Here is a 15,157-nt window from a genome sequence, read left to right on the forward strand (position 1 = left end):
AACTGCTTTAGTTTCCTTTATTCATCATTTTATTCTTTTTAGTTCTCTTTACAACTGTATATTTATATTTCTTATGCATCTGTCACCATTTTATTTGTATCTTTTAAATTCTCTTTACAACTGTTTGAACTATCCTTGTTTTTATTTTTAATTCTTACACATGATATTCTTATTTCTTATGTAAAGCACTTTGAATTGCCATTGTCTATGAAATGTGCTACACAAATAAACTTGCCTTGCCTTGCCTATATATGGTAGGGGTTGATCTTTTAGTCCTATGATTGGATGGACTGGACATCAGGATGATTCTGCTTTATCTTGTGTATAAATATGACCCTTCTTCCTTAATACATTTGAGAAAGTTATGGTACTGCACTGTCTGCCTGATCATCTGGCTGAATCTTGCGCTGCTGCTGCCACACATCACAGGAGTTGAAGCTTGTTTGCTGATGACTGCTTCGTCTACCTACATTTAATGTTACAGGTTTGAAGTGTTTTGTCAAGGCATAATATTCCTCATATGAATAATATATTGGATAAATACATATAGCAATTGTTTACAAAAATATTATGAATTAAATGTATTTATTATATAAAAACATTGTTTTGTTTAAAAGCAGATATCTGCAGAACTGTGAAGGTCTTCTGTGAGGCTGATACATTGATGAATTCCAGGTGAGTGAGAGATGAATGTTTATGCACTCTCTACAACAGGGTGAAATTATAATTGTAATGAAAGAAATGTAATACCGTTTTTAAACAGTTTTTTTTTAATGAATTTGCAACTTGACACAAAACTCTAAGCCACCCACAATTCATACTTTGCAAAAACAAAATAAACCAAGTAAGTTTGTTGATGATTAAGAGCAGCTAGATTCAGTTACATTAAAAACATCACAGTTACTCATTGCACAATGAGTTTCATTACGTGGCAATTGTTTAGTCTTTTGGATGGACTGAATGCTCAGCTATAGGAAATGGCCAAAATTCACTAGGGGTTATAACAGAATCTCTGCTAGGAGATAGTTGTCTGTGTAAATAAAATTAAACGTAGGAATCTACATATTTAATGCATGCACAGTTTGTGAGGTCACAAAAATCTAAATAAATTGTCCTCAGGTTAAAGAAAATTGTAGAATGTTAGTTACTGTACATCTCAGTATATATTTGTATTAGCTAGGTTTAGTTGTAAATGGGTTAGAAATATTTGTTTTTGATTTATTCATTTCTTTTTTTATTTGGCACGATCCTGTTCTCTTTGTTCTCCGCAGTTCATAAATATTGTAAATTTGCTGGTGTGTTTTGTTATTGCTATTGTCTTTCTTTCTTTCTCCCTTGTAAATATTTTTCTTTGTTTTTCATGTAAATAAGTTATTATTGCCTGTCTATAAATAAACACAAGTTAATTTGTACTTGCCTCGCACTTATCTCCTACGTCACTTAATCATTTTCAGTGTTCAGTGGTGACAATGGTTACGACTGGCCTAATGTTCCCCTTATTTTCTAGACATGTAATAGCTAAAGAAGGGTCGTAACACGCAATAAATAATAGTCGCAATAAAAACAAATGGCGGTCCTCCAGGTGTTCCAGGCAAACCTCCTCCGCTCTATGGATGAGCCTGGACCGGACCTGGCAGCCTTCCGCGACCTCCGCAGCGCCACTGATCTGGCCCTGCATGCCACAAAGACCACTGCCCAGGCTATTAAGAGAAATATGGCCAGCCTGGTAGTTCTCGAGTGCCACTTGTGGCTTAACTTGACGGAGAGCAAGGAACAAGACTGTACAAGTACAAGACTGCCTTCCTCCTGCCTTCCTCGACTCCCCCATTTCTACCTCTGGTCTCTTCGGCCCCGCGGTGAGCAGCTTCTCCGAATGCTTCATCGAAGTACAGAAGTCGTCGCCGGCCGTGCAATACTTCCTGCCAAAACGCTCCAGTTCTGATTCAGGTCACCATAGAAATGCGGGCAGAGGTAGACCTCTTTGCCTCAGAAGACAACTCTCGCTGCCCAATATTCTTTTCAAAGAACAGGGATGTGCTGGCCCACGAATGGCCCATTCCTTTCCCATTTACACATTTCCCCCGGTTTCAATGCTCCCACAGACCATCGAACGGATCGGAGAGCAAGCATGCAGTCCTCCTAATAACCCCTCTATGGCTAATCCAAATATGGTTTCCCGAGTTGATGCAGCTGCTCGGAGCAGCTCCGTGGCTGAAATGCCTGAGGAAGGACCTTCTCAGGTGAACAGGACAGTCTAGTACCCTCATCTCGACTTGTGGGCCCTCCATGCATGGACCCTCAATGGGTACCCAGGGACCTCCCAGAAAGAGTCCTAAATACTATCACAGAGGCTTGAGCCCTGTCCACGAGATGCCTCTATGCTATTTAAGCTATGCCTCTATATTAAATGGTCCGTGTTCACCAGCTGGTGCTCGACTAGAAACCAAGACCCATATTCATGTGAAGTACCACTGGTGCTTTCATTTTTACAAGAGCTACTGGACGCGGGTTGCACCCTCTCCACACTCAAAGTATATTTGTCAGCCTTAGCAGCCTTCCATTAGCCTGGTCCTACCAGACTCTCGTACATTTAATTTGTACAGAGTCTGGCCACTCTCCATTGACAAGTGTTTACTTCCTTGAAGGCGGGAACTCTGTTGAAGTTTAAAACTATTGGATCTGCCCAGAGCCACTCTGGATCTGCCATAACCAATCGCTAACGTTTGGTCGTGACGTATGTCATGCGCCGTTCGCCTTTATTTCTCACATAGAAATCTGTAAAAATAACTCAGATTGTGCACGCCACCTCAGTGATAAAACCTTGTGCATTCGGATGGTGATTTATTCACGGTTGAGGGGAGAGTTTTGTGTTCGGGAACGCGCTGCTCACATGGGCCATGACATACTGTAAATAAAATATCATATGCTTGGTATGATAAGAATATACAGTATGCTGCCGTAAATAACAGCCCAATTCAAATGTTTGCGTGCTTTTCTTCCTTTTATTTTTTGAGTGTGATGAAACGCACAACATCAACATCATCGTTCTCAGTCACTACCTCTGTTCGCTGATTGGACCGGTAAAAATTTGTTCGGAGAAAACCTCAGATTATACAGCAGTCCCAGACGGAGTACTGAAGCAAAATGAAAATTGAGCCGAAGTACGTAGGAGGGTGGAGCCAGGCTAGACTTCCATTCGAGCCACTTCAGAATTAAGAATTTGAATTAAGACCACTCTCTGGTTTTATTATAGTAAAAGTGTAGTAACCATGGTTTTTTTGCCAATTGATTACCATTTCTATAACCACAGTTTTACCACAAATACCATGGTTAAACTATAGTTAGAGTAGTAAAGCCATGGTTAATTTGTGGTTACCATTTTTGTTTTTATTAGTAGTAAAACCATGGTTCATTTTCGTAAGTGGAGTTTGGGTCTAACGACTCCAAGGTCGTCCTCAAACCAAGACATGGCTATTTGCCCAAGGTGCTCTCAACCCTGTTCAGAGCTCAAGTCATTTCACTGCTTGCCCTTCCCTGATCGGAAGATGACAGAGACTTAAACCTACTCTGCCCTATCAGGGCTCTCAGAGTTTATGTGGAGCGCTCTGCTCATTCCAGACAGTCAGAGCAGCTTTTTGTATGCTTCGGTGGCCGCACCAAAGGAATTCCGATCACGAAGCAGAGATTATCACGATGGATAGTAGATGATATCTCGTTAGCATACGCCTCTATGGGCCTTCAATGCCCCATAGGCATCAGTAACCTTGGTTCCTTGAGAATAATGGGAATGAGTATTGCGTAGACAGCTGTGCTATTAAAGGTCCCATGGCATGGCATTTTTCTATTATTTTATAATGTTTCCTGAGCTGTACTTATATTGTTAGTATGACTTTTACATCATAAAATGTCATAATTTAGAAATAAAAGGCATTTTTTCTATCCTGCTGTTTGCCCTGTGGCTTGAATGCCCTGCTTCAAGAGGCGTGTCTGCTGTGAGACTTCAGTAAAAACACCCACTGTTGTGATTGGCTGACATCTTTGCATTTTAAATGAGCGGAGGGGGCGTGGTTTAACGAGGCACGAGCAGGCACGAGTCTGCCAGGGAGACGGATGGACCTGAGTTCACTTCACATCAGTTCTCAGCATGTCTGAACTGTTTTAGTTATAGCATATACTTTAGGTTATTAGTCTATTTCTAGTCGGAGGGACTGTCACTCATGTCAGAAAGTTAGTAACTTTAGTAAATTATGGATCAGCGCTGACTGGTGACGCGAACCGTTTAGAACGATTCAGTCCGATTTGGTGATCTGATTCGGTTCACTAAAAAGAACTGGTTCAAAAGAAAGATCGTTCGCGAACCGGACATCACTAATGTATCAGAGACTGAGCTCAGCGATTGCTAACAAAGTTATTTATAGTAACTACTGAGTTATGAGAGCGCTGTCAGTCAGCGCGAGTTTATTGTGTTTGTATCTGAGAGTTCTGAATAAACACGAGTCCCAGTCACACCGAGTCCGTCTCTTCATCATTATTCTACCAACTTTGTAACACATGCAAAGTACCATTACAGCTGTCGAGATGAACGAGTTAAAAGTAAGTGTTGATAATAGCATTATTTTAAAAATAAAATAAAAGCGTCAGTGACGCGCGTTGAGTACACAGCGCAAACAAAGACACAACAGCAGTAATCGGATGTAATCCAGTTTATTGTGGGGCTAGGCTGGCTAGCCCGGATATGCTCACCCTTACCCCCCTTCTGCTTAATCTCACGCCGCGTTTGGTGCCTCCGCTGTGGGCCAGATGCAGTACTGGGGGTCGGGGATGTTGAAGGCCGAGCTTCGGCGTGTGTGAGGTTTATCTCTGCTGATGTTGAGCAGAAACTCATGACTGTATGCACATTTTAGAACCGATAGACGCGACGAGGACGTACAAAAACACTGACTCACAAGATATAAAACACGAAAACACCGTTCTGTCTGGAGAGAGAGAAGCCGCATTGTGTGCACGAATAATAAATAATTAGCTACACATCAGAAATCACTGATCACAGATCAGAAGGAACTGAAAAAAGACTTCTGTTTTAATTTGTACATCCAAACACTGAGAAACTGCCAGTGTTCACTCGTTCACAAGCAATGATGCAATGATCTCTCGACGAGCGTTTGCATGGGCGTGCCAGATTCTCTGGGCGGAGGAAAGGGAGGAAACCGTTCCTGCTTGGACGTCAAACCAGGAGACTTCAGGATTGTCTAGTCTGGCCTGTCATTTTCTCAAAGGCAGAGAAAGACAGCCACAACTCGGTTTTACACCGATCAACATTTCTATCCACTTGGGGACAATATTCAGGCTAGGGGAACTCATATTAATGTTGAAAAACCTCATAAAATGAAAATTTCATGCCATGGGACCTTTAAACTTCACGCACGGGTGCTGTTGCTTCAGTTGAATTAACCTGGTTTCTATGGCGAAAATAGGCCATTTTTATAGCCAGTAGCCCCGCCTATTTCGGCGGTATGATATGGGTTTCAGAATTAGGTGTGGCAAAATGGCTCGATAGCGCCACCTACAAAAATGTCAATTAAGCGCAGTTCGCGCTACATTTTACGTACGAGTATGTTATTCGGTACACACATGTTAAAGCTAGGGGTGTAACGGTACACAAAACTGACGGTTCGGTACGTACCTCGGTTTTGAAGTCACGGTTCGGTACGGATTCGGTACAGCAGTTTTACAAAATTGCTTTTTATTCATTTTTATTCAACAGTGGTTTAATGAAAAAAATGTTTGTCAGTCCTTAAATTAATTCAGTTATAACTAAAAGTTTCTTAAAGATAATGCTGTAAACTATATAGGGAGCCCTTACTTACATATTGCTATTAAAGATTAACAACAGAGCCCAAACTATTAGCCTAAATTAAGTTGCTATTTATTTTTAGATATAAAAATCAGCACTCATAAGCTTAACATAAGGCAGTTTTTGCATTAACTTCTAAATCTAATTATTATTTTTTTCTCCAATTTGTTGTTGAAATATAATCATTTAGTGGCTGTAATTTTCATGACAGATTTATTTAAACATACATTAAATAAACAAGACATCACTAACAGGCTAAGTAGTATATAATGAATATATATAGGCTAATATAATGAATATATAGGCTAATATAGTGCATGTATTTAGTGAAAGAGTTAATCTCTCTAGTAAACTAACAGTTGTGGACACTGAATGACTTCTGAGGTAAACGTGATTCTACACGACCTTGTTTACAAAATGTTTTATTGTCTTTCCGCGGTTGAAACACTGATGGAGTGATTACACAACATGATACGTTTCAGTAAGTTGTAATGTATCCTCAACATACCTTAATATATTCATTTATATTTATTCCTTCTCAAGCGGCAGCGCGCGGCGCGCCAGTGAACGCAATCATCTCTTCCTGATCGCGTTCACTCGCGCGCCGCACGCTGCCGCTTGAAATTTAACTAATATGCGTCTATCAGTCATGTCACATTAAAGAGCGTTAAAACGGCATTTATCGTTTGAATTTTGTGATAAAATGGACTGAATACTCAATATGTTCGTGTGGGAACTAGGACTGAAGTGTGTTCCGCGCTTTAAACAAGCGGATTGTATTCATATATTGCATTCATAACCGTTCGGTACACGCGCGCACCGAACCGAGAGCCCTGTACCGAAACGGTTCAATACGAATACGTGTACCGTTACACCCCTAGTAAAAGCCCAATACCTACAGAAAAGGGCCATTTCCAGAGATTGTACTTTAACCAACTACTAAAGATTTAATCAGATCAATCTAATCTAAAGGCCTTTGCGACGTTAAATTGTGAAGATCTTGAGTTTTCGCTGAAGGGCGTGTCATTACAATTCGGCAACAGCCCAATACCTACAAAAAAGTATTTTTTAAACTGCCTATTTCACTTGATGATAATTAGCAAGCTTTGATAGCTATATACCCCTCACAAACATGCTCTTTTGTAAACAATATTCACCTCTAACAAACATTTATTTCTATATAAAATAAAAACATTTTAAGCTATTTTTGAATTAATATAAGTTATATAAGTAAGTTATATAAGCTTTTTATATAAGTAAAACTAGAGCAAACTCAGCCAAGGCATTTAAAATCCAAAGAACGGAGGCAGGTTAGTCACATTACACTAAATCATGGGGTTCTTCTACTATTTTATCATTATATTAGCAATATTATATGTTTATTTGTTTAAATGAGAAATGTAAAATGATTCCTTCATATGCTGAGATGAGGTGATGTGTTGTTATGTCTTGTATCAGGATGGCCGTACGTGTGATTTTGTTGCTAACACTTTTTACTGGGCTGTGCGTCGCTGAATCCAAAGGTAAGTTTACACAAATACGTGTTAAAAAATTTTTAAAATCTGTAACCATTTTGTATCATTACATATCAATCTGATTAATTTATTGAAATAATAAGCTGAAATATGGTCATTGAAAACTTGTGATTTATTTATGTATGGAGACTCTGTGATTGGAAGAATTTGTTTATGCGCATTAAAGTTAAAAAAGGTTATTGTTTATTATTTTATGTTAAACAGGGAATCTTGCTCTTGGAGCCAAAGCTGTCCAGTCGTCCACCTACTCTCAAGCAAGAGCTCAAAATGCTGTAGATGGCAACAGGAATTCAAAGTTCAGTGGAGAGTCATGCGGTCAAACTAATGAAGACATGGACCCCTGGTGGAGAGTTGATTTGCTGGAAGTCTACGCGGTAACCAGAGTTAGCATCACTAATCGTGGAGATGGTTACGCATCGAGGATAAATGGTGCTCAGATCCGTATCGGCAACAGCCTGGAAAATAATGGCAACAATAATGAGCTGTAAGCATTGTCTCTCTCTAAATACTTACACAAATGTTTAGAAAATGAGTATATAAGATACAATTACTTTGAATAAATCTTTTTAATACAAATTTGCCTTTGACAGAAGTATATTTAAAATGCTTCTTGCCGTTTTGATACTCCCATCTCTATTTCTCTGTTACTGTGTGTCTTCATAGAGCTGCAACTGTTGAGTCCATCCCACTTGGAGACACAAAAACATTTGAGTTTAAGCCTATTAATGGCCGATATGTCAACATTTTGGTACCTGGGCGTTATGAATATCTCTCACTGTGTGAGGTTGAGGTGTTTGGAGGTAAGGGACAGAGAGACTTTTTTTGTTTTGTTTATCTACTTATTATTTTGTGTCTAACTGTTATTATTTTATTAACAGATAAGTACACACCATTGTACATTTGTGCTCCAAGTAAGTGTTCTTCATTTATTTGAATGTTGTCAGTAACACAAATATTAAGGATTAAGGATTTTTATTCCAGTCATTCCAAAAACATAGTACATGAGCTGGAATGAAATGAGGTACTTAGGTCCGGTTAAAACCCACTCACAAATAAATAACTAAATAAGGCAGGGTGGGAGATGTCTTTCATAATGCTGGCAGCCCTAGTCCTGCATCTGTTGATGTATGCATCACTGATTACCGGGAGTCTGCTTTCAATAATTTTCTCTAACCACACGTTGCAGAGCCTTCCTATCTGTAACAGAGCAGTTCCCATACCACACTGTAACACACAAGGTGAGAATGCTCTCCAACACACACCTATAAAAAGGCAGGGAGGAAGGGGTGGTTCCTGTTGGTCTTTCTGAAGTTCATAATCATTTCTTTATTTTTTTCCACATATATGCAGATATTGTTTTCCCTGCACCAGGCCATTTGTTCCACCTCTAGTCTGTAAACTAACTCGTTAATCTGAGAAATGAGTCCCACCACAACAGTATCATCTACTAACTTGACAATATGGTTACTCGGATGTCTGACAGAGCAATCAGATGTCAGAAGTGTGTACAGCATCGGGCCCAGGACACATCCCTGCGGCGAGCCGGTGTTGAGAACAATGGTGGAAGAAATTACATCATGGATCTTTACGGACTGTTTTCTATTGGTTAAAAATTCCAGTACCTAGTTGCACAATGAATTACTCAGTCCAAGAGTCCCCAGTTTATCTATCAGTGTCTGCAGAATTGTTGTAGTAAAAGCAGAACTAAAATCCATAAAAAGCAGTCTTACATATGTGTCTTTGCTGTGGGTAAGGGCCAGATGTACGACTGATGAGACAGCATCTGCAGCAGACCTGTTCTTTCTGTATGCGTACTGATTCTGGTCAATGCTGGTATCAATTTTCTCATTGATTTGAGTCATGACCAGCCATTCAAAGCACTTCATCACTATCGGGGTGAATGCTATTGGGCGATAGTCATTCAAGCATGACACTGTAGTAGTCTTAGGCACAGGCATGATGGTAGCAGATTTGAAGCATGACGGTACAACTACTTTAGAGAGTGAGATGTTAAACATATCAGTCAGTACCTCTGAGAGCTGATGTGCACATCAGGATCCTGTTATCTGGGCCTGAAAAAAGGTTATTGTTTATTATTTTATGTTAAACAGGGAATCTTGCTCTTGGAGCCAGAGCTGTCCAGTCGTCCACATACCCTCGATCAGAAGCTCAAAATGCTGTCGATGGCAAAAGGAATTCAAATTTCAAACATGGCTTGTCATGCAGTGCGACTAAACCAGACAGAGACCCCTGGTGGAGAGTTGATTTGCTGGAAGTCTACGCGGTAACCAGAGTTAGCATCACTAATCGTGGAGATGGTTACGCATCGAGGATAAATGGTGCTCAGATCCGTATCGGCAACAGCCTGGAAAATAATGGCAACAATAATGAGCTGTAAGCATTGTCTCTCTCTAATAATGGTTAGAAGATGAGTAAACAAGATGAAATTACTTTGAATAAATCTTTTTAATATAAACTTGCCTCTGACAGAAGTATATTTTAAATGCTTCTTGCTGTTTTGATACACACCTCTCAATTTCTCTTCACAGGGCTGCAACTGTTCAATCCATCCCACTTGGAGAGAGAAAAACATTTAAGTTTAAGCCTATTAAGGGCCGATATGTCAACCTTTTTATAACTGGGCGCAGAGAATATCTCACACTGTGTGAGGTTGAGGTGTTTGCAGGTGAGCGATTAAAAGAGAGAGACATGGTGTGTAGATATTTGCACTATTTATACTATGTGCACGTTGCCTTAATGATAGTTTGTTCTGTTTTCATTGCCAGATTAAGTGGAATGAGAGGATGTTACACCACTGATCCTACAAGCAAAATAGCAAACTAATGTTTTCAGAGCAATACCAATATTGCACTTTTTTCATTGTTTTCATTTTACCTATCCACCTCTTATCCTTAAGATAAAAGATACGTTTCAGTGCACATTCAGTAAAGGTTTGAAATACTTTATAAAATGCACCCATTTTTGTTTATCTTGGCTTTCTACATGAATAAATTACTACAGCATTGCATGTTGTATTGTGTGTGTTTCTGGATGAAAAAAAGGCTAATTTGGATATTTACAATGAGGTCGAGGAACAGCTACCCATCTAGGGCTGAGGACCTGGTAACAAAGTAAAGAAGAATACAATTTTACAAAAAAAAGAGAAAGAAAAAGAAACCAAGGAGAGGATGAGGATGTCCAACAACCACCATTTAACCAATATTAACTTTTAATTTTCTGATGATATGAGTAAAAAGGGCACAAAATAATAATAACCATAACAGAATTATCAAAAAGAATAATAATGAAAATAGGAAAATATATGTCTGTATGTATGTATGTATATGCTTGTATTTTTGAGAGAAAAATGTTTATGCATGATTTTTGAGAAAAAAAATAAAAATAAATTAAGGCCTCAAAACACAATAGATATGTGTCCACAAGACTTTTGACTAATGGGTGTAATTGCCTAGAGTTTTTGCTTTAAACTGATGTGAGAATCATTGAGCTTACTGTGTGTGAGAATCATTGAGCCTTCTGTTCACATAAAACAATACACTGATTTAACATTTGTAAGACACTTTTTCTTCACAAAGTCAGTATGCGAGGAGGCGTGATATCTAATGAATAATGATGGATATCACCTGAGAGGACAAAAGAACACAATAGCCCACATAATGAGCTGCATAATGAATGAGCTTCAGGTAGGCCTGTGTGACAGAGAGCAACAGGACAAAAAATGCTCTTCTTATTTAGTTGAAAATTGTACTTATCTAGTAAATGCATCTTGATTTAAGAATGTTTAAATATTTAGACTAAAAAAAGACAAAAATTACTAAGAAGAGCATTTTTTCGACATTTTTGTACTATTCTTATATGTTTTTAAAAGTAGTCTCATGCTAAAAAAACTTATAATAAATCATTTAAATTAAGAAACAATTTATACAAAACTAAACTCACTGTAAAGAAAGAAATTCACTTTCTACAAAACAAAAAATTACTTTCTACAAAACAAAACTCCAGAATCATTTATTTAGAATGTAGTCAACAAAGGCCTATTATATTTTAAACGACCAAAATATTTGACTACACTGAAAAAAATGCTCTTCTTATTTAGTTGAAAATTGTACTTATCTAGTAAATGCATCTTGATTTAAGAATGTTTATATATTTAGACTAAAAAAAGACAAAAATGACTAAGAGCAGCATTTTTTCGACATTTTTGCACTTTTTTTATGTTTTTAAAAGTCTCATGCTAAACATTTTTTATAATAAATAATTCAAATGAAGATACAACTTATTCAAAACGAAATTCCCTGTAAAGAAAGCAATAATATATCAATAATATATTGAATCATTTCTGACAACCTTTGATATTAAATAAAAAAATACCATTAGGCTATAATATTTAACCTCTTAAACATCAGTATGAAGCAAAATATGTTTGACTGGTACTATATTTATAGCATCTGAGCAGACATTTGCGAATAAAAGCTTTATTGATGTGACACTAGGCTCTTTTACAATGAATACGTTATAATCTGTCCAAAACAAGCCAAATAAATCTTGTCTAAACAGTCTTGCGTGTATGACACGCATTTAATATTCTCAGATGCTAACAGAATAAACTTACCTACCTTACAATCAGCGGCGGAATCCGTTACTGTTAGAAATGAACAGCTTTTTATCAGGTGAATTATTCCTCAACGCGTCTCAAAACGATGTATCTGAAGTAACGTTACAGCGCTTCACTTGATGTGTTTGTATGAGTTGATGTGTGGGCGTCGACTCTGGATTGTCAGTATTTGAATCTGAAAGAGCGCGTGCTCCGGGCATGGTCGCATTACCGGATAATGAAGTGGCTTACGGGTGACCGACATCTATCTCTTTTCCAAAAGATTACATAAACACTGAATATTTGTTTTCGATTTGGTTTACATTATTTAAAACCTGACATATCAGTGTTTCTTTAGACATATGTCATATGTTTGTGAGACAAGTATTCACTAAGCTAGAGGTCATTTTCTGAAGACTATCTGAATGAACGTCTTTGAGAGAGAGGCTGCATCATGTTTGTTTTCTTTATTTTGTAAAAAGCTAAACAATTATGACTGTACACAAAAAAATTTAAACTTAATAGATTATAATGATGTATAACACTTGCCTGAATGATAAAAAACACAAGTTATTTGAGTCTGGCACTGATAAGAAAAAAAGCAAGCCGATCACGCTGGCGCGACCGCCCAACTCGAGAGGGTTAACCACATTTAATTCTCTTTCTATTAAGTGCATTACAAAATTCTGAGCTTGATAATTCAGAAACAACTCAATATAAATCAACACATCAATCTGGGAAGGAAGCAGGAGTAAGGAATCATCTTCATCTCTGCTCCTTCCATATACCCTTCAATCACCTCCAACATCAACTGACTGAATACAGCTGGTCAGTCAAATCATAAAAAGAACAGCCCTGATCCGTCGAGGCATGGACACCTCCCCTGAAGGTGTGCTGTGGTATCTGGCACCAAGATGTTATCAGCAGATTCCTTAAGTCCTGTAAGTTGTGAGGCGGGGCCTCCATGGATCGGATTTGTTTGTTCAGCACATACCACAGATTCTCAATTGGATTGAGATCTGGGGAATTTGGAGGCCAAGTCAACGCCTCAAACTCGTTGTTGTGCTCCTCAAACCATTCCTGAAGCATGTGTGCTTTGTGGCGGCGCATTAACTGCTGAAAGAGCCACAGCCACCAGGGAATACCGTTTCCATGAAAGGCTGGACATGGGCTCAACAATGCTTAGGTAGGTGGGACGTGTCAAAGTCACATCCACAAGATGGAGGACCCAAGGTTTCCCGGCAGAACATTGCCCAAAGCATCACTGCCTCCACCGCCACGCCTTCTTCCCATAGTGCACCTGGTGCCATGTGTTCCCCAGGTAAGCCACGCACCTGGCCATCCAAGTGGTGTAGAAGAACACGTGATCATCAGACCAGGCCACCTTCTTCCATTGCTCCGTGGTCCAGTTCTGATGCTCATGTGCCACTGTTGGTGCTTTGGGCGGTGGACAGGGGTCAGCATGGGCACTGTTGTGTATTGAGTTATTAATCTAAAATTACTCTGTATTGGTGCGCTCTAGTGGAGATTGCAGTAATTGCAATGGCGCAGTAAAAGATTTGTTCAAGCAAGCTCCGATCTGAGTGTCTGAGTTACTGTATTGAACGTGTACAAACATAACAGAACTGGCGACGAGATTTGAAAAGAACCTGTCGTGCAGCAAACTACAGAGACTGGAAGAATTTGTGTCTTGCCTACATCGAAAGAGCTGCCGAAATGTCTGCTACTGGTGGAGGACACACGCCACACGGCCTAAATTAAAGAACTGTGCCAAGCCAAGCCAGAGGTGACAGCGGCAAGGACACCAAAACTCCATCATGACCTAATGGAGAAAAATAAACCTTGGGAGAAACCAGGCTCAGTCGGGGTGCCAGTTCTCCTCTGGCCAATTAACAAGCAGCGTATGATTATTATTCTGGCAACTTTACAGGTCAGAGGTCATAATAGATCAGAATATTCGAAAGATCGGAGGCAACACGCCGGAGATGGGTTTATTGAGGATGACGTATCGATTTAACAATTATTAAATAGGAATATTCGAACAATCGATATTCGAACAAGTAATATTATTACCCGTATTTTACAGATGTAATTACATGCAGGTATTTAAAAAAAATGTAAGTACAATGTAAAAACATGTATGTATAATATAAAGTGGGTCCGAATCAAGCCTTAAACTTAACTTTCGTACACGTTGCAACATTAATTTTACGTTTTAAAACCAATTATAAGTAAACGGTTTGTTTTTCTTGAAAAGTATAGCTTCAATTAATGTTTTGCAAGATAGAGCCTTCCAAGTGGAGAGTGATTTTTTTTTCGAATTAGAAGGTTCTATCTGCATTTGGTCTATTACAAAAATGACCATTTACAAATTTAAGAGAATTTTGATATTGTACTGTGGCGAGGGGGGCGGGGTTTCGCGAGGTCTGCACAGGCAGAGAGAGTGAGGAGACAAAGCGAAGTGCATGATGATAAACACCTGTGTCTAATTGCAGTGATTGGCGTGGAGAGACCGGATAAAAGCCACTCCCCAAACAGTATTGACTGGAGAGAGACGGACTGAGGACTCGTGGATGCCTGGGAGAGAGAGTGATCAGAGGAATACTGATTACAGAGACCAGTTGACAGTTATTGAATGTGTTGATACTTAGAAAGAGCGCGTGGCACCAGTTTGTATTATTTTGAGTTGAATAAAATACCCACGAGTTCCAGTCCACAGCCGACCCTGCCTTCTTCCTTTCACCAACAAACGAACATTGTTACATGTACATTTATAATAAATTTATTATTTTCATGTATGAAAGAGACTTGTTCCCCATATAATTTTTCTATTTGGAATGCAAAAACTTTGAAGCTCTATCTCAAAACAGCTCAGAATGCAAATAGAACCTTATAATTTCTAGGTGGCGATGTATATATTTGTGTGTCACAAAAGCACGGCACGTTGTCTATTATCTTTAAATGAAACTTTAGTTTATTCTTTAATTTCTTTAAAACAGTGGTTTCCTCACATACGTAGAAAAAATCTTTGGTTTGTGACGAGCACATCATTTCCGCTTCAGAAATCATTTTAAATTTACGACTGAACTTTTTTCCTTTTCACAAACCTACATTTCAAATGTCTTAGGTCTTTAACAACCACACAGAACTTGT

General features: G+C 38.7%; 1 protein-coding gene across 2 annotated transcripts; it reads left to right on the forward strand.

Annotated features, from left to right (window-relative positions):
- Positions 1 to 355: 355 nt before the first annotated feature.
- LOC307121452 (fucolectin-5-like) lies at positions 356 to 10,414 on the forward strand. 2 transcript variants are annotated; one of them, XM_079809045.1, is made up of 9 exons: positions 356 to 484; positions 618 to 675; positions 7,313 to 7,377; positions 7,594 to 7,873; positions 8,053 to 8,189; positions 8,268 to 8,300; positions 9,501 to 9,783; positions 9,939 to 10,075; positions 10,176 to 10,414. In XM_079809045.1, the coding sequence occupies exons 2-9, from the start codon at positions 665 to 667 to the stop codon at positions 10,178 to 10,180; spliced, it is 951 nt and encodes a 316-aa protein (XP_079665171.1). In that variant the 5' UTR covers positions 356 to 484; positions 618 to 664; the 3' UTR covers positions 10,181 to 10,414. The 2 variants fall into 2 exon arrangements, with proteins under 2 accessions (XP_079665171.1, XP_079665172.1); XM_079809046.1 differs by having other exon boundaries at positions 621 to 675.
- Positions 10,415 to 15,157: the final 4,743 nt, after the last annotated feature.

The sequence above is a fragment of the Gobio gobio genome (genome assembly GCF_949357685.1).
Source record: "Gobio gobio genome assembly, chromosome: 25".
NCBI lineage: Eukaryota > Metazoa > Chordata > Actinopteri > Cypriniformes > Gobionidae > Gobio > Gobio gobio.